This window comes from Notamacropus eugenii, chromosome X, assembly GCF_028372415.1.
Source record: "Notamacropus eugenii isolate mMacEug1 chromosome X, mMacEug1.pri_v2, whole genome shotgun sequence".
Taxonomy (NCBI): Eukaryota; Metazoa; Chordata; class Mammalia; order Diprotodontia; family Macropodidae; genus Notamacropus; species Notamacropus eugenii.
In genome coordinates, this window is record NC_092879.1 from 70,220,467 (window position 1) to 70,246,244 (window position 25,778).

At 39.6% G+C, this 25,778-nt stretch overlaps 1 protein-coding gene across 3 annotated transcripts in view; it reads left to right on the forward strand.

The window, feature by feature from the left end:
* MTMR1 (myotubularin related protein 1) overlaps positions 1 to 25,544 on the forward strand; it is a 60,846-nt gene extending 35,302 nt beyond the window's left edge. For all 3 annotated transcript variants that reach the window (XM_072627087.1, XM_072627088.1, XM_072627086.1), the window contains 5 exons: positions 888 to 1,094; positions 1,761 to 1,853; positions 5,289 to 5,402; positions 15,992 to 16,168; positions 23,790 to 25,544. In XM_072627087.1, the coding sequence (XP_072483188.1) occupies positions 888 to 1,094; positions 1,761 to 1,853; positions 5,289 to 5,402; positions 15,992 to 16,168; positions 23,790 to 23,954 (756 nt within the window). In that variant the 3' untranslated portion in view covers positions 23,955 to 25,544. The remainder of the gene's footprint in view (positions 1 to 887; positions 1,095 to 1,760; positions 1,854 to 5,288; positions 5,403 to 15,991; positions 16,169 to 23,789) is intronic.
* Positions 25,545 to 25,778: the final 234 nt, after the last annotated feature.

Here is a 25,778-nt window from a genome sequence, read left to right on the forward strand (position 1 = left end):
AGGCCCTACCCCTAGGACCTTTGCACTCTATTGAGGGGTTGGAGCATGTTTAGACATATAGAAACAAAATAAAAACAGTCATTTGGGGGGTGACTGGGCTGGTAATAACTGGGGGAATCAAAAGAGGCCTCTGGAAGGAGTTAGCACCTTGACTGAGCCTTGAAGGGAACCCACAGAGTTAGAAGCATCAGGAGAATCAGTCTGGAAGCCCCAGCAGGAGCCACTGGAAAAAGCTTTAAAGGCCAAACAGGAGTTATTTTATTCTAGAAGCAAGAGGGAGCTACTGAAGCTTCCTTTGCAGGACAGTATCAGAAATACTCAGAGAAGGACAAGGGGTTGAAAATTGGGAGAAGGGGGGGGTGATCAAAGGGTCAGACTCTTGGAGGAGATAGAAGGGAATGGGCGCAAGGGCACCAGTAGGGAGGCAAGGAGCATCATGATGATGGCGGCTCACACTGAACACTTTAAGGTTTGCTTTCCAATACGTTACCTTATTTGATCCTCAAAGTAACCCTGTGAGGGTAGGTGATACTGTTATGCCCATTTTGCAGGCAAGCATATATGCTTGGAGAGTTTGTTTGAGTGCTTTATCCAAAGTCAGACAGCTAAGTAAGTGAGAAGGGCCCGTCATCCCCTGAGACAGGAGAAAAGGAGGCAAGAATAGGGATGATCAGGTGATTTAAAGTCTGGAATTAGAGAGCAAAAGGAACTCAAACAAAAGTGAAATATTAGATGAAGTCCTATGTTTAGAGTAATTGGAGAAGGGGTGATGGAAATGGCTTGAGGAGTAAAGAGAAGGTTTGGAACACTTGCTTTCCTATTAACCTGGACAGGAAACTTTTTTTTTATTGAAAGGTGTTTAAAAATGTCTGCTTTCTTTTCTGAAGATGCTTCTTGCTGGAGCAGTAAGGATTGCTGATAAAATAGAATCTGGAAAAACTTCTGTGGTGATACACTGCAGTGATGGATGGGATCGGACAGCACAACTCACGTCTCTGGCTATGCTTATGTTGGACAGCTATTACCGCACCATTCAGGGATTTGAGGCCCTTGTGGAAAAAGAGTGGACAAGCTTTGGGCACAGGTTTGCATTGGTAAGCTGTGACATCATTTGGTTAATAGGTAGCTGTGATGTCATCATCTTCAATATCTTTCCTGTTCTAAAATAGGAATGATGGGTTACTATAATAAAATAACAGGAAATGCAAAATTTATAGTGTTCCTGATGGGGTATTTTTATACCTTCCTTCTGTGTCCCCATTGCAGTTCTAGCTAACTCCTAAATAAATATCCAGGAGTCAGCTAGGTCTTTGCAGTGAGTCTGCACCAGACTTTGCTTCAGAATGAACTCAAAAGTGACATTTTGTCTTGTAGTTAAAAACAAAGGGATTGTGGGTCTCTCCCAGGTTGTTGGTGCTGCTAAGAAGAGAAGAAGTTTTTAAAATAATTATTTTGTGTTTATGTAATCAGCTGACAATTTGTAGTCCATGTCGGTAAAGGATCTCCTACAGATGTTCTGTGCAGGTGGCCAGGCTTAAAAACATTTTTAAACCACTAAGTTTGTTGATCATATGCATATTTCCTTAATAACCTCAGTTATATTAAAGAAAAATAACAAAATATCAAATATATAAGGGCATAATAGAGAGACTGGAAAAGTTCCCAAATAGGAAAAAAGTCCCTAAAATTTAGATTCTCAGTTACTTCGATTATACATTAGGATGCGTAGCTTTACTTTATTTTCTTTTTCTTTCTAAAAGAGAGTAGGTCATGGTGATGACAACCATGCAGACGCTGATAGATCTCCTATATTTCTTCAGTTTATTGATTGTGTCTGGCAAATGACAAAACAGGTAAGAGACTTAGTGTCGTGCAAATATGTGTAGCCTTTTGATTAAAACCTTTTCAATGAGGTTGGAGATTAGCTATCTTTTCAGTGAAGTTCTCAAGTAGATTTAAGATGATCTTTATGTATTCATTGATGGAAAGATTGGGATTTTTGATCCTGTTTCACTCAGTTTGATTGTATTTCAACACAACACTGAGAATGTATTTTCTGCCAACAGGTGGGGGACCTGTTTTATCATCATTCTTTTAGAATCATAACTGCTTACAACTTTGATCATTGTTCTGTCTTTCTGAGTTGTTTTCCTTCATGTTATTATGATTTCTTGTAAACTATTTTTCTGGTTCTACTAACTTCACTTTGCATCAGTTCATGGAAGGCTTCCCAACACTGAATTCTTCATATTCGTTTCTAGAAGCACAGCAATATGCCATCACGATGATGTGCCACAGTTTTGTCAGCCATTCCCCAATGGGTAGGCTACCACATTGTTTTCAGTTCTTTGCTACCACAAAAAGTGCTTCTAGAAACATTTTTGTACACGAGTCTTTTCCTTCCGTCCTTGTCCACTTTGGGGTGCATGCTCAGTAGTGATGTTGCATTTCACCATCAGATTGTCTTCTAATCCTCTTCATGACCTGTGCTTTTATGAATACACTGAATCCCTCCCCTGAGTTATTGCCACCAAACCTAAAAGTAAGAAAATTACAGGATAAACTCATTTATCCAGAGCTCTTATCTGGCTACCTAATCTGTAATATGGCCAAGAACTCAGAAGTGAGCAAAGAGCTAAGCCTCCGGCGAAGCACAACCCACTTCATGTACTTCATGTGCTCTGTTTATAAGACGGCTGCCTCCGTCACAACCGCCTCGCTCTTCCTTTGCATCCAAACTGAGTGGTTTGATTCCTAGCTTACATACTAGAAATGACATGTTGGAAAAACAGCAAGAGTAAGGAGAAGGAAGAGAGCCTGTGCAGGCAGGCCTGGTGACGGCGACAAGAGGAGACAAAAAAGGCACAAGTCAGATGAGAAGCTTGGTGGAGACACCCTTGAGGACCCCTTCTTTACCCCTCACTCTGTTTCTACTTTGACCCCACATCTCCTGGCCACGTTCTTACTCAGAACATGCCAGCACCTGCAGCTCAAGATTAGTGTAAAGAACATCTCCATTAGTGCTAGACACCAGCATGAAGAAAATCCAGCGAACTTCACATTCAAGTGGTACAGGGAACTTAGGGAGAAAGGGGCCTTTACAGGTGTTGTTATTATCCCGATTTGACAGATGAAGAAACTCAATTTAAGAGATTAAATGATTTGCCCCTACTTATACAGAGAGCAGGTAACTGAGGTAGAATATACATATTTCTATATAATGCATTGTTATATATTATCTACTTTTATATAATATTATAAATACATATATGTATAATTTATATATAAAAAATGAAAGGTGTCTTTACAACCAGCCACCCACAGTGGGCCAGGGCCAGGTATTCCAGTGACTTCTTCAGACCAGTTGATGGACAAAGGAATGGAGAACTCAATGTTGACTATATTGGTTTTGCACTCATTCATTTCTCTTTAATATAGTTGCAATAAGAATATAATTAATTTTTAAAAATCATTGTTAACTGATTTTTAAATCCAGAAGCCCTGTATGAAAATGGGGGGTGCCCCAAGGCTTAGTGCAGTTTTTAGCGATCAAGGCTTATTTCCATTAAGACTGTTTTACACTCTTAAATTTTCAAATTGCACTAAGACTTCTGGCACACTGTGGAGTAATAAGAGCATCTGCTTCTTAAATTTTATGCATATATCTAGTTGGCTATTGAATAAATAACCTATCAAATGAGTTATGCTACTTAAGATGCACACTGACGATAAAAAAATGTTTTTCTGGCTCTGTGATTTCAGAGCTCCTGCTCTGCAGCTTAGGATCTTGGAAGCTGTTGAACCTCTTGAGAGATTCAGTGACCTCCCCAGGGTCACACGGGCTAGACTGGAAGCCAGCCCTTCCTGCCCCTAGGCCAGCCCCCCAGCCTCTCTGCCACAGGGTCTCACTTGGTTTTTCAGTTAATGGATAGAGAGTCAGGAAAACTGAACTAAACTAAGTGATGGGGTAAATCATCAGAAATTTCCAGGTCCCTTGGCACGATGCACACGGATTCCCTTTTTCATCAAAAAACATAGAGAGGCTTTGAGAAAACGCTTTTCTCCACCATTTGAAAGAACTTTACTAATTTACACAAATGCAAATACAGACTTCCGACTTGGTTTGGTTTTCTCCTTGAAAAGATAGTGAATGTTGTTGTCAGGTGCTTTTAAATAAACGTTAAACACCTTTTGAGGGGAAGAGAGCAGGGCAGAGAAGCAACGATTGATTGCTGGGACTCCCATTCCCATTGTTTTGACTTAATTACTATTTCTTTATATCACTAAAGGGCGTTTTGAGCAGCATCTGATTAATTACAGGTGCCTGAGAAGTCAGTAGCACTGCAGAAGAGGTACAAGCCAGGATCCAAAGGATATTGGCCCATGAAAAGGGGAGAGAGCAGGGCTTAACCTTCAGACCAAGGCAACATGGTCTCTAAAAATTACATCAGGGACCAGGTTCTCCAACTGCTGCTTCTTTAGGTGGGGAGTCTGGTCCTGCCACCTCTGCTGTAGCAAAACCCCAACTGGATGGTATTTGCTGTGCACAGTATTTTGTGAGCTAATCAGAGTCACAAAATATCACCCCTGGAGGTCTTCAAGCAGAGGCTGGGTGACCTCTTGTCTGAGATACTGTTGAGAGGATTCCTGTTAAGGCATGGGTCAGGCTAGCTCACCTCTGAGGTGCTTTCCAGGTGAGAGGCTGTTTGAGAGGAATACTAGAGGCAGCCTTTCCCTACCTGCCACGATCTTTGTGTGTCTAGTGCACACAAAAACACTAGTTGCCAGCCTGTTCAAACACGGAACATCTGCTAGCTCCCAGCTGCAGGAGAGGGGGGGGGGTAGGTAAGAATTTGTTTAGACCCCCCCTAAAGCAACACTAACAAGGGACAGTGACAAAAATAAATAATGTTGGAGTCCCAATTCAGTGTCAAAGCCACGGGGCACTGCACCAGCCCATGACTTCAAGCAGCAGCAGGTTGGCCAAGTACACTTCTCAGTCTGCACCATCACCGACACTAATACATTACACCATGGCCTGGGAGGTTTTCAACAAAATCTCTTTGTGTTCTGAACCTCTCTTTGTTTAAAGTCATCAGCAAGCCCCAACCTGCTTTCCAATTCTTTGTTAAAATTGTCAAAAGTCAACCGAGTTGAGTGGATCCTTCTCCCAAATAGTCATGATCTGTTCACCTTTGGTCAGATGCTAAACCGTGGCTGAGCATTGTTACAGTTGATGTGGTTGTTTGTGCTTCAAATCTAAACCAAATATTCCCCTATCTTTGAAGTTTCCCTCAGCATTTGAATTCAACGAACTCTTCTTGATTACCATCTTGGATCACCTTTACAGTTGCCTCTTTGGGACGTTTTTGTGCAACTGTGAACAGCAACGGTTAAAAGAGGTAAATATGCCCTATTTCTATTTTACTTTTATGATGTTCATCCACATGTTTTTATAGTCAAGTGGCTTAGTGGAGAGAATACAAGACTAGGAGTCAAGAGAATTGGGTTCTGATTCTGAGTTTCTCATTAACTAACTCTTTGACCCTGGGTAAAAGACTTTACCTTCCCTGGAACTCAGTTTCTTCATCTGTAAATCGAGGGGTTGAACCAGATGACTGTAACTGTCTCTAGTGTGATTTTATGATTTGTTTTGTTTCAAAGGGATTTTCCATGGCACTTAGCAGAAAGGCACATCAATGAAATCAGTGGATTATCTAAGAACCTCAGTATAGCCAGTAGTTTAACCTTCTCTGCCATCAAATCTGTGACAGAAACTGGTGCCAAATATCATGTAGAGTGGCATTTCAGCTCCTGTCCCCTCTCTGATCATCTTCTAATCAGAGAAGTGACTCAACATGGGGAAAGGAGAGAAAAATGGCATAGGTATTTTCTTAAGCTAAATGAACAATCCTCCTGAATTAAGTGATTATTTTAAGTGAGAGGTGTTAGGTGGCACTGCAGTGGTTAAAGTGCCCATCCTTGGGTCAGGAAGGCTCTTCTTCCTGAATTCAGATCTGACCTCAGACATTTAATAGTTGTGTGATCGTGGGAATGTCACTTCACCCTGTATGCCTCAGTTCCTTCATCTGTAAAATGAGCTGGAGAAGAAAATGGCAAACCGCTATAGCATCTCTGCCAAGAAAACCCCAAATGAGGTCACAGAGAGGCAGACACAACTGAACCAAAAATATTAAGTGACTTAAGCTCAGTAGAAAGCTATAGATTTCAAGACAAAATATTCTATAAAGAAAATGAACTTGCATACTCTGCAGAGATGTCAAATGAATCAAGTAATCATTAGCTTTAAATGCCCTTGGTATTCTCCCACATCCCTTAGGGTCCAGTTCATTAATAGAAAACCAAGAAAAGAGGGATGTTATCATTGTCATTTCAGTAGCATAATGCTATATTATAGCTAATACCTTAATTGGTTACTCTTAAACATATCATCTGCAGAAAGCATTTAAGTGATGTTAAGAATAAGTTGCAAAGCCTTTTCAGCGTTTTGTATGGTAAAGTGTTAATGGTATCACGTAAGGTTCAAATAAATCTAAAACATTTCAAAGATTAAAGGTATATTCATTTATTTTCTATTGGCTTATTCTGTGGAGTGTGAAGTAAGCCACAAACTACTTCATATTTCTCTGAATTGACACCAGCACAGTGCCTCCTCAAGAAGCAAGATGAGAGTCGAGTGTTTATCAATATGAATTATGGTTTAATTGTTATTTTCTTTGATTAGTCAGAGTGATCAGTAATATCTAGCTACATTAAAAGGCTGATTCTAGTGCAGTCATCTGTAGTTACCTTCATTCACACCGTACCATAATCTAATTAATAACTCCTTTTTTTTTATTCCTTTGGGCAAAGGAAGGGAAAGCAGAAAGAGCAAGGAAAGCCAGGTGTGCCTAAAGTCTGGCATTCAGCCTGCATCTTAGAAGAGTAGGATTTCAGAAGGTTCAGGGAAAGAAGAGGTAGGTTACCACTGATGGAGTGAAGTTCTGTAGGAGAAATCAGCCCAGAAAGAATTGGGAGAGCTCACAGATGAACTTCTATGGACCCAAAAACAAACCATTCCCCAGTGGGGAAAGGGGGAGGAGTTTTCTAAAAAGCAAGTTCACCGTGGGTCACCAGTGTGTTGTGTCTGCCAAGAAAACTTAATGCAATCTCAGGCCTCATTGAGAGGGGCATCGAGTCTCATAGCGGTTAGATGGTATTCTCACTATTCCTGGTCCTAGTCAGGCCCTGTTGTATATTGTATTTGCTTCTAGATGCCACATTTTAGGAAGATGGAAAGCATCCAAAGGAGAGGAACCAAGATAGTGAAGGGCCTTATTGAAGAATTGGTAGAAGGGACTCTGGGGGTGTTTAGCCTGGAGAAGAGAAGACTTGAGAATTGTGATAGTGGTCTTTAAGTATTTGAAGGGCTGCTCTCTTTGGCCCCAGAGGGCACAACTGGGAGCAGTAAGTAGAAGTGGCCATGAGGCAGATTTAGGTTTGAGGTCTGAAGAAAAAAAAAAAGAAGCAACTTTCTGACAATTAGAACTATTCTGATATCAAACGGGTCCCCTTGGGAAGCAACTGGTTGGTTCCCCCTCGTTGGAGGGCTTCACAGACTTGTTGAGTGTATTGCAAGAGGTCTGGGTAGAAGTAGCTATCTTCTAGTTGCTTTCAACTCTGAGATGCTCTGGTTCTGAAAATGATCAAAGCTGGAGCGGGCTTTCATCTATGTCTTACAACCAAAAGTGTTAGAATAATCTTGACATGCTATGCAGCAGAACCTTCCCAGAATCATTTAGACCGTAACTTCTAACCAAACTAATCTGCCATGCAGTCCATCAGCTCCTGGCAACTATCTGATTGTGCTAACATATGTGGACCTACTTACAATTAATCCTTTCACATCAAAGTTCTGATCAGAACAATTCCAGAATGATTCCACAACTTTGCATGTGCCTGGAGTGCTGGACAAGTGACTAAGTTTCACCTTCAGACACTGGGTGAAAGTGGTCCTGGTGGAGAGAAGCGGCCAATATACCTGTCTTGGCAGTATGTGGGCACTAAGAAACCTTGCTCTACCCGTCCATTGCTCTTTCTGTACAGATCTGACTTTATGTGAATTTAGCATGTGCAGATTTGTCCTTTGGAATGTAAGTTCTTTGAAGGCAGAGATCATTTTTCGTTTTTGTCTTTCTCTCCCCAATGCCAAAAATAAAGCACTGCCCATAATAGATGCTTGGTCAATGTCAAATTCAGTTTTATTCATCTGAATTATTCTCTCCTAAGAATGATTTGGCCTGCTACTGATTTTGATTTCGGATTACTTTTTTGATATCCTATGAATTTGCCCTTTGAAATGGCAGAGGGAGCTGGGGGCCAGGGAAGTGGGAGGGGATGAAATGGGCAGGGTATCCAAGCTTTAACTGGACGTCTATGATCAGTTGTCTTCATAGGGAAAGGTCTAACTAATTTACATTTAGTTCTCTCTCACTTTCCATTAAACTTATCATCTGATGCCTTGCATGGAAGTGACCCTGGATTCTCAAAGGCCACGTGAGCAGAATACAAGCTCTAATGAGCTGAAATGGCCACTAATTCACTCAGTCTGAGGGTCAAGGACCTGTCTAGCTGTGTTTACAGAGCCTCATCACAAGGTGGCTTGGTGATGAACTTTTTGGTTTCAGTGTCTCTCAAAGACCATCTCCTAAGGTGTAGAGGAGTTATGCATTGGTACAAGGAATTTAATGATCATGTAGTTATAGAAGTGAATGTGCCCACTGTTCTTTGACCTGGTCAGGACATATCCAGAAGACTGTATTCAATTTTGGATGCCATATTTTAGTTTTTAATTTGTATTTGTTTTTAGTTTTCAACATTCACTTCCATAAGATTTTGAGTTCCAGAATTTCTCCCCGTCCTTCCCCTTCCCCCACCCCAAGAGGCCTATAGTTTGGTTTAGTGGGTGCCATATTTTAGGAAGGACCTAGATAAACTGGGAGGTGTCCAAACAAAGTCAATAGCTTCAGAATCAACACATTGGAGGATGAGTTGAAGCAGTGGGGAATTGAACTTTGAGAAGACTCCAGAGCAACGTGCTGGCTATTCTCAAGTATCAGAAGGACCGTCACAGGCAGAACTAGGAGTAAACGGTGAATTCCATGCAGCAAACACCCTACTGAGCATTAGGGATACTGTCATGGCAACGAGCATCTGTGCTAAGTGATGGGGATACAGATACAGACAAAACAACAATCCCCGTCTTCAAGGAGATTGTTTTATTGGGGTAAGATAACACAGTAGGGAGCTGAAGAGCAGTGGGATAGTTGGAGTGTCAAGTCTAAAATCAGAGGTTGAGACAGGAGGGGAATAAAAGCCAGCCTAGACCCCTCCCCAAAATGGAGGCCCCCAGAGGAATTGACCAGTGGGAGGAGAGGACTGGCCCAGCCAAGATATTCCAGGATTAGAAGAGAGAAGATCCAGGGTGAATCAGCAGCTGAGGCATGATGGTAAAGTCTGGAAAGTCAGAAGCAGAGCCTAGAAGGTCTAGCCAGCTCAGGCTCCTAATGCTTCTATGGCTCTGTGACCCCATCTGGTTAGGTATTCTGCCCATCAGCTCCAAAAGCAGCTAGGTGACACGAAAGGGACAAAGCGCTGGACATGAAGTCAGGGAGACCTGAGTTCAAATCCAGCCTCAGATACTTACTAGCTGTGTGACCTTGGCAAGTCACTTAACCTCTGTCTGTCCCAGTTCCCTCATCTGTGAAATGGGGCTTATAATAGCATTTCCTTTCCAGGGTTGTGAGGATAAAATATTTGGAAAGTGTTTTGCAAACCCTAAAGCACTATAAAAATGCTGGCTATCATTATTATTATTATTAAAGACACCAATGGAAACCATCACCACCCTTGAGGAACTTTGATTATACTGTCATAGAATCTGAGCATAAGAGAATTTGAAGGAGAAAGCATTAACCACTTGGGGGAGACATGAATGACTGCATAGAGGGGGTGATGCCTGAATTGAGCCACGAAAGAAGACGAGGAGGGGCAGCTCACGATGAGGCTGATTGAAATGGGAATGCACAGAGGGTGCTGTGTGAGCCAGGAAAGTTAAATTCGAACCACATTGTTGAGGGACTGAGCCGCCTGGGCAGTAGAAAGACAGGCATCAGTGATGGGTTTCAAAAAGATTTTATTAGTTATGTTGGGAAGTTTTTCCATCACTTCAGTTTCCCAACATAGCTCCCCGCCCCCAAATAACAAAACAAGCTGTTCGTGAAAACCGATAAACACTTTAATTACAAAATATGTGTGAGCTCCACGCTGTGTCGGAGGCCCCCTCTCGCCTCTTCACTGCCAAAGTGGGTCATTTTATTTGGGCAGCATTTGGGAGCTTTGTTATCGTTGATCTTTCATTCCACATTGTTGGAGTCCCCGTGAATGTGACTCTGATGTTTTAGATGGCTTGGCAGCCATCTACATAAGTCTTTCCATGCCTCACTATGTTCTTCCTATTTTCCTTTCTTGTGCTTCAGGAATGTTCTATCACATTCATCTGTCACCATTTGTTTAGCCATTCCCCAGTTAGCGAGCATATCCTTTTTCCCCCCAATGTTTTGCTTTTACAATGAGTGTCGCTGTAATTATTTTGGTATAATATGGGACAGTTCTTTCTATCTTTGACGTAGTTGGTGATAAATACCTAACAGTGGGATTTCTGGGTCAAAGGGAACATTTTACTCACTTTCTTAGCATACTTCCAGGTTGCTTTCTAGACTTAGTGGACCAATTCACATTTCCACCAACAGTGTGTCTGTGTTTGTACAAACCTTCCAACACAGACTTTTCCCGTCTTTTATCAGATTTGCCATATTTTCTCAGTGTGAAGAGAAAACTGTAAGAGTTGTTTTGATGTGCATTTTTCTCATTAGAGTAGTATTTGGAGCAGTATTTCACATGGTTGTTAATAGTTTGCAATTCTTTAGACCAGTGGTATCAAACTCGAATAAAAATGGATCCCTATGGCTGCAAATTGACTTTAAAAAACAAATTAACCTTCTCTCTGTTGTGCAGTATTTTCTTTCTTTCGTTAAACATTCCTCAGTTACATTTTAATATGATTTGGGCCTTCTCTGCCGGTCTCTGCTCTAGGTAACCGTTCATGTCCTTTGACATGTCCATTGGAAGAAGTGGCTTTGGCCCCACAGGTTTCTGAGCAAAGGACCAACTTGGTCAGGGGCAGGTTTAGGCTTACTGTAAAGAAAAATTTAACTCTTCAAACATCCAGAAGTAGAGTGGGCGGCTTCCAGAAGAAGAAGAATCTTCCTTGCTAGAGATCTTCAGATGAGTTACATGATTCCTTATGTGATCCTATGATGCTAGGTCTACAGCTGGGCCCTCAAAGCCTGTATCGAGGCCAATTTTGTCTTTCTGTACATGAAGACATTGAAGCACAGGGAGGTTCGTTGGCTGCCTAAGGTCATACAGATAGTGTCAGAGCACAATTTGAACGTGGGTCTTCTACTCCAGTAGCTGGCTATGCTACATAATGGATACATGTTAAGGTATTGTTGGACTTCAGTGGCTTATGGGATTCTGTCATTCTGCTAGTATCTGTGCTGAGAATTTTATTGCTCTTTAAAGGAGATGTGATAAGAGTGTTTTCACATTGCAAAAACTACTAAGCTGAAAAGTAATTATTTTGTTAGAACATAAGCCACAAGTGGGGAACCTGCACTTGAGGACCTAGAGGGCCACATGTGGCCTCAAGGCTACAAGTTTCCCATCCCTGACATTGACATTTTCATTTTTTAAACAGTAACTAGCTGTATTGTCTTTGATGCTTCTAGTGGCCTGTTTTCACTTTTTCCTTTGGACAAATCTGAAGTTTTGTCTAATACTGTGAAACAGCCACAGGTCAAGCTGCCAGTAACAATTCTTTGGTGTTTTGAGAATTAAACCCCTTTATGTGAGATCCAAGATGGGCTCATCCTATACTGAGTTCTGCTCTGAGTAGAGAGATAAGAGTTATAGTGGGTAATTTTTACAGCTCTGTAAATTCTCACCAAAAACCAAAACGAAACAAAACCCTATCCTCAAATACTCCTAGGCCCCACTAGGTGGAGCTGAATATTTGCTTATTACTTTCATGGTTACCAAACTGGTTTTTGTAAACTGACAAAACAGTGTCATAAATCTCCTTCGAAGTGTAATTTATGACATCACTGTACTAAAAATAGATGTTCACACTGTGAAAAGGGAATTAGAAATCTAAAAATAAAGGCAGAGGAACTAAAATTCTGAAACATAAAATTAATGATTTTATGTTTGCTGGGTTTTTATTAAATATAATTTCTAATTGAATGCCAAGAAAATGAGTTCAGAATGAAATGATTTTGTGTACATGTCTCTTAAATGACAGGTTAGTTGACCCTAGATAAATTTACTGAAGTTGTTAATTTGACTTTTTATTTATAGTTCTGAATAATATTTTAGTTTTTTTCTTTTTTCTTTTAATGTAACTTGTATATCATTTGAAAAAAAAACTGGCATACCAAGTTTACAAGTTAGTTTCTGGTTGTGGGTTTTTTGTTTTGGTTTTTTTTTTGGTTTTTTAAAGAAATAAAATGTTAGTGAAGTCATGTTAACCAGCTGTGAGGTTTTCCTTCAGTTTAGTGCAAATGTTTATAGTATTTCCAAATAACACATTATAGTAAGCTAGGGATCATTTGCTGTATAGCATATAACACAGTGCCTTGCACACAGTCTTAACTGCATTTGACCTCACTAGCAAAAGCTTTTGCAGCCCCTCCCCCACAAACACCCGTGCTTTTCTGATTATATAAACTGTCTTCCCGTTGTGCCATTTAGCCATAATATAAGAGTGAAGATGCTGAAAATGTGTTTATTCACAATCCTAACTCTTTTATTATTTTTTGGCTGTAAAAATATTTGTTTATTGAGTAGTGCATTAAACTCGTACGTCTAAAGTCAGAGGACCTGAGTTCAAATCTCTGCCTTCCTCCTTAGACGTGTGATCATGCACAAGTCACTTGACCTCTTTGGTCTTTATTTCCTCATCTATAAAATGTATCTGATGATCTCTAATGTCCCTTCAATTGAGTAAACTGAATTGAGTAGACATTTGTTAAATGCTTATGGTGTATTGGGTACTCAGTATCCTGAGTATACTTGAGTTGAGTATCCAAGCCAAAAATTAAAAATCATGGCTTTGGAGCTGGAAAGGGCCTTAGAAGTCATGGAGTTCAGCATTTTCATTTTGTAGACATGGAAACTGAGGCCCAGAGCAGTTAAATGACTTGCCTAGGGTCCAGTGAGTATCAAAGGCAGGCTTCAAAAATCCCCATTTTCCTGATAGCAAGTACCCCACATTGTGAGCTCCAATGTACCTAAGTCTGATGCACCTTTGGAAGTGACAGGACAAAAGAGAACTGGCTGGGAATATTTGAAGAGAGAAAAGAATTGAGGAAGGCTAACCAAAGGAGTTTTTGTACTAAACTAAGCTTTGAAAAAAGATAAGGAATCTGAACGGTAGAAGTGAGGATGGAATGTATTCCAGGCAAAGGGCCTAGCCTGCTGAGGTCAGGGGTTAGCTTTTTGGCTGAAACGTGAAGTGCAGGTTTATGTTAAATAAAGCTGGGAAATGAGATGAGAGCCAGATTGTGGAAAGTTTGAAACAGTATTCTGAGGCCTTTATGCTAGCAACAGTAGGGAATTCCTGAAAGTTGTTGAGTAGGAGAGTGATGTGGTTGCACCTATGCCTTAACAGAAGATTATTTTGACAGCTATGTGGAAGATGGATTATAGAAGGAGGCTGGAGGCAGAGATCTGTTGTTGTTTAGTCATTTCAGTTGTCCAACTCCTCATTGTCCCCCTTTGGGATTTTCTTGGCAAACATACTAGAGTGGTTTGCCATTTCCTTCTCCAGCTCGTTTTGCAGATGAGCTAAACGGGGTGAAGTGAGTTGCCCAGGGTCACACAGCCATTAGTGTCTGAGGCCAGGTTAGTCTTCCCAACTCCAGGCCTAACATGCTTTCCACAAAGGCTAGGCAAGAAGACTTGAGTTAGGATAGTAGCCATGTATGTAGAGAGAAGAGAATGCATGTCAGAGACATTATGGAGGTAGAAAAGATGGGACTTGGCAACCGATGGACTATAGTATGGTGAGGCAGAGGGAAGAGCCTAAGATAATATTCAAGTTTTCAGTCTTTTCTGAATTCCTTCCACCTCCAAATCACATGTTCTAACATTGGTGTCTAATGGCCTCTAAGCTTCTGTGAGGTCAGGACCAAGGTTCTTGTTTGGTTCCATCCCCATATTTGAGCCATGGATAGAGAGGTATTTTGTGAATGTTAAGTCTTATCAATCATACCTCCACAACATCTCTTGCATCTGTCCCCTTTTCTCCTTTCAACTGATCACAACCCTATTACTGGCCTGAATCGCCTCTCACTGATGCTAGTAGTAGAATTGCCTCCTTGTTCCCCCTGCTTAAAATATCTTTTCCAGTCCATCTTCGACACAACCACCAAATTAACATTCCTAGGACATAGGTCTGCAGATGTTTCTCAAATTTAACACGTACAAAATGAAATTTATCTTCCCCCTAAAACCCATCCCTGTTCCTTATTGCAGTTAAGGACAGACACCTCTGTCTTTCCAGTCACTCAGACTTACAATTTCAGTCATCCTCCTTTTCTTTCTTCTTATTCCTCCCAGTGACTGATTAAAAAAAAAAATCAGCTTTATAAATACAATATGGGAGTGACATAGTTAGTAATAGCTATAAAAAGTACTGAAGAGTTTTAGCAGACTGCGATGTTAATATGAGTCAGCAGTGTGTTGTGGTAGCCATAAAGGTGAATGTGATCTTGGGCTCCCGGAAGATAAGTATAGCTTCCAGGCCTAAGGAGGTGACAGGCCCTTTCTCCACTTTGCCTCAGCGTTGGTCTTGGTTTTGTGCACCACAGCTGAGGAACAATATTGATTAGGTGGAGAATGTTCAGAGGAGAGCATCCAGGATGGTGAATGCCCTTGAGACACAGAATTGGTTGGAAAAATGTGGGGATGTGTAGCCTGAAGAAGAGACTGTGAGGCAACGTGATACTTACGTTCAAGCACCGGAAAGACTCATGTGGAAAAGGACAGAACCAAGAGCAATTGGGTGGAAGCTGCAAAAAGGAGGCTTGCTATCAGGGAAAAATTCCTGATAATGTGATTTCATGAAAAGTAGTGTGGGCTGCCTTGGGAGGGAGGCAGTGAGTGTCCCCCTCCCCGCACTGGAGGTCTTCAAGCAGAATCTGAATGATCACTTGGCAAGTTATGTGATAGTGGGAATTCCTTTGAGTATGTGTTGGACTAGGTGGCCACTGAAGTGCCTCCAAGGCTAACTTGCTAGGATTCTTGGTCACTCCCTTGGCTCTCTTTTGCCTCTAAGATAAAATACAAATTCTTCAGCTTCTCGTAGAAAGCTCTCTAAAATCTAGCTCCCATCTGCATTTAGATGCTTGATATAGTTACCCCTTGGGTACTCCACAAACTAGGCAAATGGGCCTATTGGCTGCTCCTTGTACTTGATATTCTATCCCTGGGTCCTTGCCTGAAATAGACGTTCTTTTCTCATCTCCACCTCTTAGATCACTAGCATCAAGACTCAACTCTGGTACTATCTCCTATGTGATTTCTTTATTTCACCCTCTGCCTCCCTCCCCTTCTTAAATTACTTCCTGTTTACAGCTTGTATTCCTCCTCTCTCCCTGGCCTCCATCAGAATGTAAGTTCCTTGAAGGCAGGGGATAATTTTTTTTCATCTTTGCATGCCCTTTTAGCATGATTTTGAATTGTTATACAATTATTAGAGGTGTTCATTTGTCATGGTTCTAATCTTATTCAATAAAACTAGTAATAATTGTGCATATCATGAAAATGTTGAAGAAGAACTGATTTTTTTTTCCATTTATCTTTCTAGGGTGTGAATACAAAAACTATATCTTTATGGTCTTACATCAACAGTCAACTGGATGAGTTTTCAAATCCCTTCTATGTGAATTATGAAAACCATGTTTTATATCCTGTTGCTAGTGTGAATCATTTGGAATTGTGGGTAAACTATTATGTCCGATGGAATCCACGAATGAGACCTCAGGTATTCACGGTGTTTTGTTGATTTTTTAAAAACCATTTCTCTTCTCCAGTAAAAATAGTATTAAAAAAAAAAGTATGATAAATATCGACATATAATGACGGTGAAAATTTGCATCTCTTCTTATTCTTGAGTGATATTCCATTGATCTTGACAAGGTATTTCCTGATATGTAAAAACTCACACTTCATCCACCAGTCTCAACACTGTCATTTGCAGTAGCGGTGAGTGCACTGTTGTTCATTAGTTTTTACCAGGGATCTATCTATACTATTCTGTTAGGTTTTTTGAAGTTACTGTACTTAGGTATTTAGATTTCTCCACTATCTCATCCAAGCCTTTCTATATAAGTGGTATTAGAGGACATAGTCACCCTTTTCTAGGTCCTGCACTTGGACCTTGATTGTCTTGCTTTGTATAATACTATCCACCAGAGAGGAGGTGCTTCAGTTATGCGTATCTGTATACAAAGGACATCATAAAAAGAAACAATTATATTTGAAATGTTTTGACAGGTTTATATAAATATTTGTAAATTTGGCAGTATATTTGTGATTCACAAAACAAATACTCACCTTTCAGAAATCCTGAAAGACGTTTCTTCCTTAATACACTTAAAATCTGCTCCAGGGTAACAGACAAATAATGCTGAACTCAGGGGTAAACAACCCTGGCCAGTATAGCTGTCCCAGCAAGCCAATTTGTGGCTGTTTGTCGACTGCCACCCTGGGGTCCTGATGCCCTTCTACAATCCATTCCTGTGCTAAGACATGTCCTGTGTTTTCTTATCTCCATTTTTAAGTGTATCTGGAAACAAGAGGTTCACAAACTGAATTTCTTTTACCATTGCCTCTATAAACAAGCTGATTTCCTTATATGCATCTTTCCCTTCACTTGGCCTTGGCCTTCCCGGATATGGAAGATATATCAACACCTTTCTGGTGTCGTTTTGTATAGCTCTTGTTCATATCTTCTTCTAAATCCCCTACGAGGGATCCATGAAACATGCTAGGGATCATCCTTTAAGATCTTTCATACTGTCATCACATGGCCAGCCTATCTCCTTTTCTTATCATTCATGTCTTTTGATATCTTTTGCCACACTTTTTGCATGGAATTCATTGATGGTAATATGTTGCAATCTAATTATTCCCACCATGCACCACTCTATTGCCCTCTGGGTGACCCACAATTTTTTGACTTTTTTAGAGACTGTGCTGTCCTATTATTGGCAGGCCTATAGCATTTTCACAGGAATATTGATGTTGAAAGATGAGTGTTTGTTTAAAAGGTTTCCCAGTTGTAAACCAGCCCACTTTTTTCCTCTCCATGTCTGGACCCCCTTAATTGTCCATCCGTGATATGTGAAGGAAAGACCAACATTAAAGATTGCCTGTACAGCTGCATATCATAGTTGGGACAACAGAAATTCTTCATTTTTCCTCTACGGCTAGGTCAGATTCTTTTGAGTGATCATGAATCTCATTTTGGAGGCTCTGAAATATTCTGGGTCTTGTTACAGCCAGCACCTGCAAATGAATTACCTCTGCCATTTGGACTTTATGCTCGACATCCTTCCTGACAACAGCAGATACCTTTGAGCGTATTTCTAATTGTTTGATACTTCAGTATATGTTAATAATAATCAGAGATCATCAAAGTTATCTCTGTTGAATCCAGCAAGTAAACTTTAATTCTCTTGCCATATACATGAAACACTTTGTTAGTGAGGAGCGTTTAAGACTGCATTTTGATCTACTGAATCAAATGCTTAAAAAAAATAAAGAATTAGGGTAGATCTTGTATTGTCTATATCAGACCTGCACAGCCTGTGGTTGTGCACACCAAAGAATTTTGGGTGGCCCATGAAAAACGAGAGCATGTTTTCCACTACATTTTTCGCAAGCCACCTGAAATCCTTTGGTGGGCCACAGATTGTGCAGGCCTGCTCTATATCTTTCAGTCAGTTGTGTGGCTGCAAAGATATGGTTTATTAGAGGCAGGGTGTTGTATGTGAAATTCTTCCTGCTCCCTTCTCATGTTTTCTTCAATACTGTCCTCTATACAAGGGTAAATTATTCTGAGTTCTCATAGATTACTAGACATTTGGGTTGGTAGGCACAAAAAACAAAAGCCCCATTGATTGACTTTTTTGGAAGTAAGAATATCTGTGATATTTTCAGATCACTCAGTCTCTTTCCCCTCTCTCAGATAACTTGAGGATCAATTTTTCAACACCCTCCAAACTGCTGCTTTCTAGCACAGATTTTTTCTGTGTATATTAGGGACACTTCAGATATTTTTACTCTTTTTCTTTAGTACCACTTATCCTTCTTGTTGTAATGCCTTGAGGAGCATGTGGCATAGTGGATAAATTAAGAACTGGGTTCAAGTCTTGCCTCCAGACTTAATGGCTGCCAGGCCCTGAAAAAGTCATTTAACTTCTCAGTGCCTCAGGCAAACCTCAATGCAGATCTGCATTAATATAGAAGTTTGCTTTACCATTGAAGTCATAGTTCCAGACAGAACACTGTAGCACACTGGAGTCCATGATGTTAGAATCCACTTGTGATGGAGCCAGTGTCATTGATGGAGAAACTAGTTAGCTAGAGTTAGCTGGACAGATCTTTTCCCATTTTCATTTGTTTGATGTTTCAATGCTCTTGGGATGATCTGGCTTTATGCCAGTATTTCTGTCATCTGCTTGTCATTGTTTTATAAGGCAATTCTGTTGAAAATCTGTTCCCAGCCTCCTACGTAGGAATTTAAATAAGGTTATCTTTTAAGCCAGTGATGCCTCTGCTGCCATATCAGCGGTTTTTTGATGGTTTCAGTTGTATTTGACTCTTTGTGACCCTATTTGAGGTCACAAGGTCTGGGGATGTTTGTCATTTCCTTCTCCAATTCATTTTACAGATGAGGAATCTGAGACAAACAGGATGCAGTGACCTGCTCAGGGTCATACAGTTACTAAGTGAGGTCACATTTGAACTCGAGTCTTCCTGACTCCAGACCCACTGCTCTAGTCACTAAATGTCACATTGGGACACATAGCAAAAATCCAGTGCCAGCCCTGAAGCACTTTCTCAGTTTTTCTTGTTCTCACTGTGGCATTTCCTTTACTTTTTAAAAATTCTTTCCTGGTTAAGCTTTGTTAAGAAATGGTTACCTTGTGATCAGTTCCTTTATTCATTTCCCATTGGGCAATGTCAGTAGTTCTTACCTTTAGTCCAAATTGTGACTATTTTAATTGTGTAGTATTTTTTTCTTTGACCTTGATTTTGATTTCTGTACTCTCACAAATCAGTGGTCTTGACTACACATAGCTGATTTTGAAAGAACTCATGCTGGTAACCAGTAGTTTCCTGTGAAGATGTTGTCAGTTTGTTTCTGGAGTTTTACTCATTGTTCAGAATGCCCAAGAAGGCTCTGAAGCCTTTTGTTTGTTTTATTGCGTCAACATGATCCATATTTTTCATGGTAGTGCCCTGCACACTGTGAAATTAAATGATCTTTTATATCCCTAGTGCATGGCACAGTACCTTGTACAGAGAAACACTTTAACAGATGTGTTGAACTGATTTTTTTTTTTTTGCATATGCTTAATCTTAAGAGTAGTTGAAAGCACATCACACTGTACTCACTCCTACCTTTTTGTTTATGTCTTTATTCTTAACTCTTCCATTTTCCATTATGTGTAAAACTGTTTTGGTTCTAGGCCAATGGTAGTGGAAGTTGACTTTAATTACCCATACTCCTCTGCGTTTAAGAATGATGTAGTTCTTAGTCATGTTACCATCAGCTAATTCCATACTTGAGCCATAACATACACAAGAACTTCATTTTTTTCCTTTTGGTGATGAAAATGATTTCATGCTTCAAGGTTATGTAACTTTTAATTCTTTAGAAGAAAGGTACTGTACAAAAGGGAATGAAGAGGAGAATGTTACATACAGGGTATTCCAGAAGTCTTAGAGCATGTGTAAGCTTTAATAGCATACAACTGCACTAACACTTTGGGATCCACCCTAGACAGTGCCGGAATACTTTGGTATGAGCTAACAGAATCATAGAGCTGGAAAGGTCCCTACGACCAACTTGCCAAAGATTATAATCACTCATTTATGCTATGAATACTTAATTGCTGAATGCCTAAAGTATGTGCAAAGCACTTTGCCCCCCGACCCTTTGGAGGACAAAAGGTGCAGCTTGCAAGTCTAGCAGGGTAAAGGAGCTATGATGAAAAAACATTTTTTTTTTTAAATCACAGTAGAAACTTTATTGAACTGTCTGTGTAATCTAAATCAAGTGGTAAATTCAAAATAGTTACTTCTTTGTGGTCTGGTTTCTCCTGGAAAACCAAATATGATATAAACCTGTAGAAAAATATTAAGTGAGCCTAAGTGTTTTATGAGAGCAGTTGTCCTCGAGTAGACTCAAACGAAAGGCAACAACTTGTGCCTTCCCCTTAAAAGGACTTTTTCAGTGGCTCCTCAGATTGACAGTTCTGTTTGGAGTGGACAGAAAGAAAGAAAGCTGCCCTGTGACTGGGTTCAGAACTCTCCGAGTATTCAGAGGAGGGCAGTCAGGATAGTGAGTGGCCTTGAGGTCATGTCAGAGGAGAAGCTGAAGATAGCCTGGAGAAAGTACTAGAAGTTTCCTTGTGAAAGGGACTTGTTCTTTTTGGCCCCCAGAGAACAGAAGAAGGAACAGTGGCTGGAAGTTGCAAAGAGGGAAATGTTGGCATGATAGAAGGAAAGCTTCCTGACAGTTTCAGCTGTCCAGCAAGGGACAAAGAGGGAGGGAGTGGTGGGACTGCCCTCAGTGGTGGATGACCACTTGTTTGTGACTGAAGATTCTCAGTCAGGTATGAGTTGGACTGGGGAATTCTAAAGTTCCAAAGAAATGAATGCTTTTGCACAGCTTTTTCAGTTTTAATAGTCTCAAAGTTTTTTGTCTCCTTTTGGAATACTTTTGATAACTGTACAGTTGCATGAACAATTTCATCTATACCATTCTCTGTGTCATGAATGTCACCAGTACTGTGTGTGTGTGTGTGTGTGTGTGTGTGTGTGTGTTTAAATCACGAGAGTGTGTGGCATAGTACCAGCTTCAAAGCCAGGAAGACCTGAGTTCAAGTCCCATCTCTACCACATAGTGGTTATAGGACCCAGAACAAGTCACTTAACCTGTCAAGGCTCTAGGCAGCTCTCTAAGACCAGAAATTGCAGATAAGGTAGAAGGAGTTTCCTACACCAGTGAAATGACAGGTCCCTTAATACACTTGTCCCTCAGTATGTTTAACTGGCCCTGCAGACAAGGTTGCATTCTCTGGGGAGGAAAGGGGGTTAGTTTGCTGAAGGTAGATCACCTGTTGACAGAGCCAGCTATAGTAATGACTATTAGAAGGACCAGGAAGTATATTAATAGAATCTACATGAATTTCTAACAGTTTTCTTTCTTCTTTTTGTATATTTGCACATACACAAAGTTAAGTCAATAAGATGTGTACATACATCATCAAAATAGTTTATTTTAGAAACATGAACAAAACTGGTTAACTTTATATTAAACTGAAAACTACATGTTCACACATGATAATAAAGTTGTTAATCAACACTACAAGCACACATGACAAATGGTCATCTAATCTCTGCTTGAAGACCTTTAGTGAGAAGTTAGCCTTCTACTCATGGAGTTTTCCTGGTCTCATTTTCTTTTTTAACAGGGTAACTGGATTGGCAAATCAGAGTAATGTTGTAGATACAGTTTACCTACATTATCGCAAAGTATTTGTCTAAATTAAGTGTCTCGTGCCATTTTTTTCTAGAAAAGATGGAGAAAAGAGATTGATATAGTTTACATGTATTTGAGACTGGTTGAATGCCAAGACCCAACGAATAGTCATTAATTATTTGGTATCAGCTTGAACATTAGTCTCCAATGGAGTGCCTCAGGGATCTTTGCTTGGCCCTGTGTTGTTTAACATTATGATTAATGATATTATCATTATCATAATTAATAATATTATTAATGATATTAATGAAGCTAATGTGATCTTAGGATGCATCAAGAGAGGCAGAGTGAAACTAGGGAAGTTGCAGTCTTACTGTCCTCTGTCCCAGGCATCCCATAGCTGGAACATTGTATTCGGTTGTGGATGCTATTTTAGGAAGGACATTGCTAAAGTGGTGTACATCCAGAGGAGGGAGAGTCAGAATGGTGAAAAGTCTCAAGATTGGGTTGTAAGAGGATGGATTTGAATAATAACTAGAGATAGATCTTTTGCCTGGAAGAGAGAGGACTTGGGGTGATACAACACTCCTTGAGTATCAGAAGGGTGTCACATGGAAGAGGGAATTACATTTGTTCTGTCTGGCCCCAGAGGGCCGAGAGGCGGATTGAAAACAAATAAGAATTTCTGAGTACTTTCTATGTGCTGAGAACTCTGCTGAACCCTGGGGCTATAGATACAGAAAGGAAGAGACTCCATATAGAAAGGAAAGCCATCATATATAGGGCAGTGGTAGAAAGGGGGTGATCAGGCAGGAGAGACACTGGGATGTGCGTCTGTCTAGGTCTCTTTAGACGATTCCTTGTCTTCCTCATCACACTTGTTTCTAAGAATATCATTCATCTTCAAGGCTTCCTATCTTGACTTCGCTTATAAAATTTTAGGTCATGGGACCTATCTAGTTTTTCTCTAAATGCCTAGAAATGTGTTCTCCCAAAGTTTGAGTTCATGGCAGGCTAGGCCAGGCTTTCCTTCTCTCTATCACATGTTTTAACAAGGAGTGTTCATTCCCACTCAGTTCCCATTCTTTCCACACCAGTAACCAATTGGTAAGAATCTGATCCCGATTAAACAGTCTTCTCATTGGTTTCTTCAGCTTTTGAAGGAAGAAATATTCAAACTTAATCGAATTTAATGTTAATCTATTGAAGCTTTTTTTTTTGCTAAGTTACCATTCCATGTCTGCTAAGACACAACTACTTAATTGTATAAAATAAAACATATTTTGTCAGTAAAATTATATAAAAATTCTCAAATATCTAAGTAGATATATACATGTCAGTTACATTATTCAGAGTTTGAAGCCTCATACCTCATTTTCATCACCTGTGCTGTTGAATTTATCGTGCTTGTTTACAGCAAGATAAATTCTCTTTCTTCTTCACCTTGCTTTAAATATGTACGGATTCTACTGTCAGGCATATGCTACCAAGAGAGCTAGAAATGAGGGGAAAAGAAAAGTTATCACAGAATATGCTTTGAATATACTCTGTTGTTTCCAATATTATGGGCTAGTTAGTGTGACTTTTAAGTTTTGATAGCATTTTAAAGAATTTTTTTCTTCTGCTTTTATGTTTTTCTATCATTCCTATGGACAAGCATTCTAAACTTCCATACAGCTCAAATTTCTGATTTTGGGAGACAAAGAATTCCTTGCCATATGTTTTAAAGTATATGAAGAAGAGGCCATTCTCTAATCGAGAGTTTTGCCTCACAGATAGTCATGGTGTTGGGTTAAAAAATGTGGTTATGCCAAGGATGTAGGTGATAATGTTAAATAATGTTCTTATCATGTCTAATAAACCTAACTTTGTTTCTATCACTCACCAGATGCCAATTCACCAGAATCTTAAGGAGCTGCTTGTCATAAGATCAGAGCTTCAGAAGAGGGTGGAAGATTTACAGCGGGAAGCTGCTACACGGTCTATTTCATCATCTTCTGATCGAGGGTCCTCACCTTCCCACTCAGTCACTCCAGTACATACGTCTGTTTGATGCGGTGTAGAAGCCAGGAATGCATCTTAAAATGGGATTATCCATACGTAGAATATACCTTTGAGGCTATCTTACAGTACTATAAATTTTAACACCCACTCCCCTCAAAATACACACCGTTGCAAAAAGGGGGTTTTGTAATTGTTAGGATAGAATTTTGTCTTTTTATATTTAGGCCAAGAGTTTCTTTATTCTCTATTGTGATGTTTTCAATAATTGATCGTTTTGTGTGGCTGTTTTAACATCTTTGCGGAACTCTGTTTTGTGAGCAACCGTGACTTAATTTTGAATCATGAACAATTTATGAGAAAGCACTATGCCTTAGGCAGCTTTTGAGAAGCCAGTGCAAATGGACTGTCATGCTTACCTTGAAGGCAGCTTCAAGGTGTTTTTCATAAGTGAATGCATTACAAACAAGACATTTTGTACCTAAAGATCATGTGTCAGCCAGTTAAGTGATTTCTCTAGGTTATTTGATAAAACTTAAACCAACTTTTGAGTATTTTACGGGGAAAGAAAAGACATTGTTACATTTGTGGTAAGATGTTTCCTTGATGAAAGGAATAACCCTTGCCTAGTGACGTATGAGATTTTCTTTAAGAGCCAATTCTTTTCATGCTTTTTCACATTTAGAATGTGAATTGAATATGAAATTATTTTAGCTAAATCTCATGGTAATCTTTTAGAGTATGGTACATTTGGATCAGGTCCTCAAAAATTTATATATCAATAACATAGAAGCACTTTAAGTCTTGCAACATGCACACCAGTCTAGTATTACTTATTTGCATGAATATCAATGGTTGTACATTGTTTCCTGCATTTCCAAACTGCTGAACATAAAGGACTTCATTGATTTTGTTTTTAATATTATGTTTAATTGGATTCCTTTAAGTTGAAATTATTACTTTCTCAGTATATATTTTATATCAAATATTTCTAATTTTATTGGAATACCTTTTCTCAAGTTTATTTCTTTATCCAGTACATGTTATCCTTTTTTAAAAAAAATCATCAGGCATAGACTCTGGGAGTAAAAAGTTTCTTTGTGTTTTTCCTTTTCAACCACTAAAGCAGCTAGTTATTTTAAAGCTAGTCATTTCATTTGTGGGGAGTTTTCTGTGCACAGTTACCTCATGTAGCTCAACTTCCTCACCTTGAGCTTCATGACTCAATCAGGGTCTCCATGAATGTAGTACTAATCAATTGATTGTACGGATTAGGTCTATAGCTCTTAGTTCCATTATGTGGTGTATATTTTATAGCATTGATACTGTATTTTACCACGTGCCAGCATATTAATATTTGTTCATCATCCTAAGTGAAAGCAGACTAATGTACAGTACTCAGAACTTCAGCCAACATCACCAATTTAGAACAAAAAGATAAGCCATTCTTTATCAAAAGGAGAACATCAGCTGCCCTCAGGAGACTTCAGTTGGACTAAAATTACTGTACGTTAACAATGATGTTATGGTGACCTCATTTTGGAGAATTTGGTTTTTTAAATGTTTACAGTTAAATAATTGAAAAATACATTTCAATAAGTTTCAAGCCCAGCTTTTTAAAATACAGGCTGTCCCAAAAGTCTTCCTATATGTATCTTAGATTTTCTGTTATATGAAGTTATTTTCTAGTATGGTGGCCAGAAACATTTATGTAAGACATAAAGAAAAAAGTATGCAAGGTAACTGTTTGATAGTTTCAGTTATGGTCTTAATTTTTACTGTCTGTGTTAGTAGGTACCGGAATGGTATGTTTAAGGATAATTCATGCTTGATTTCAGCCAGCAAACACAGTATAAAGGATTACTGGATAAAATTA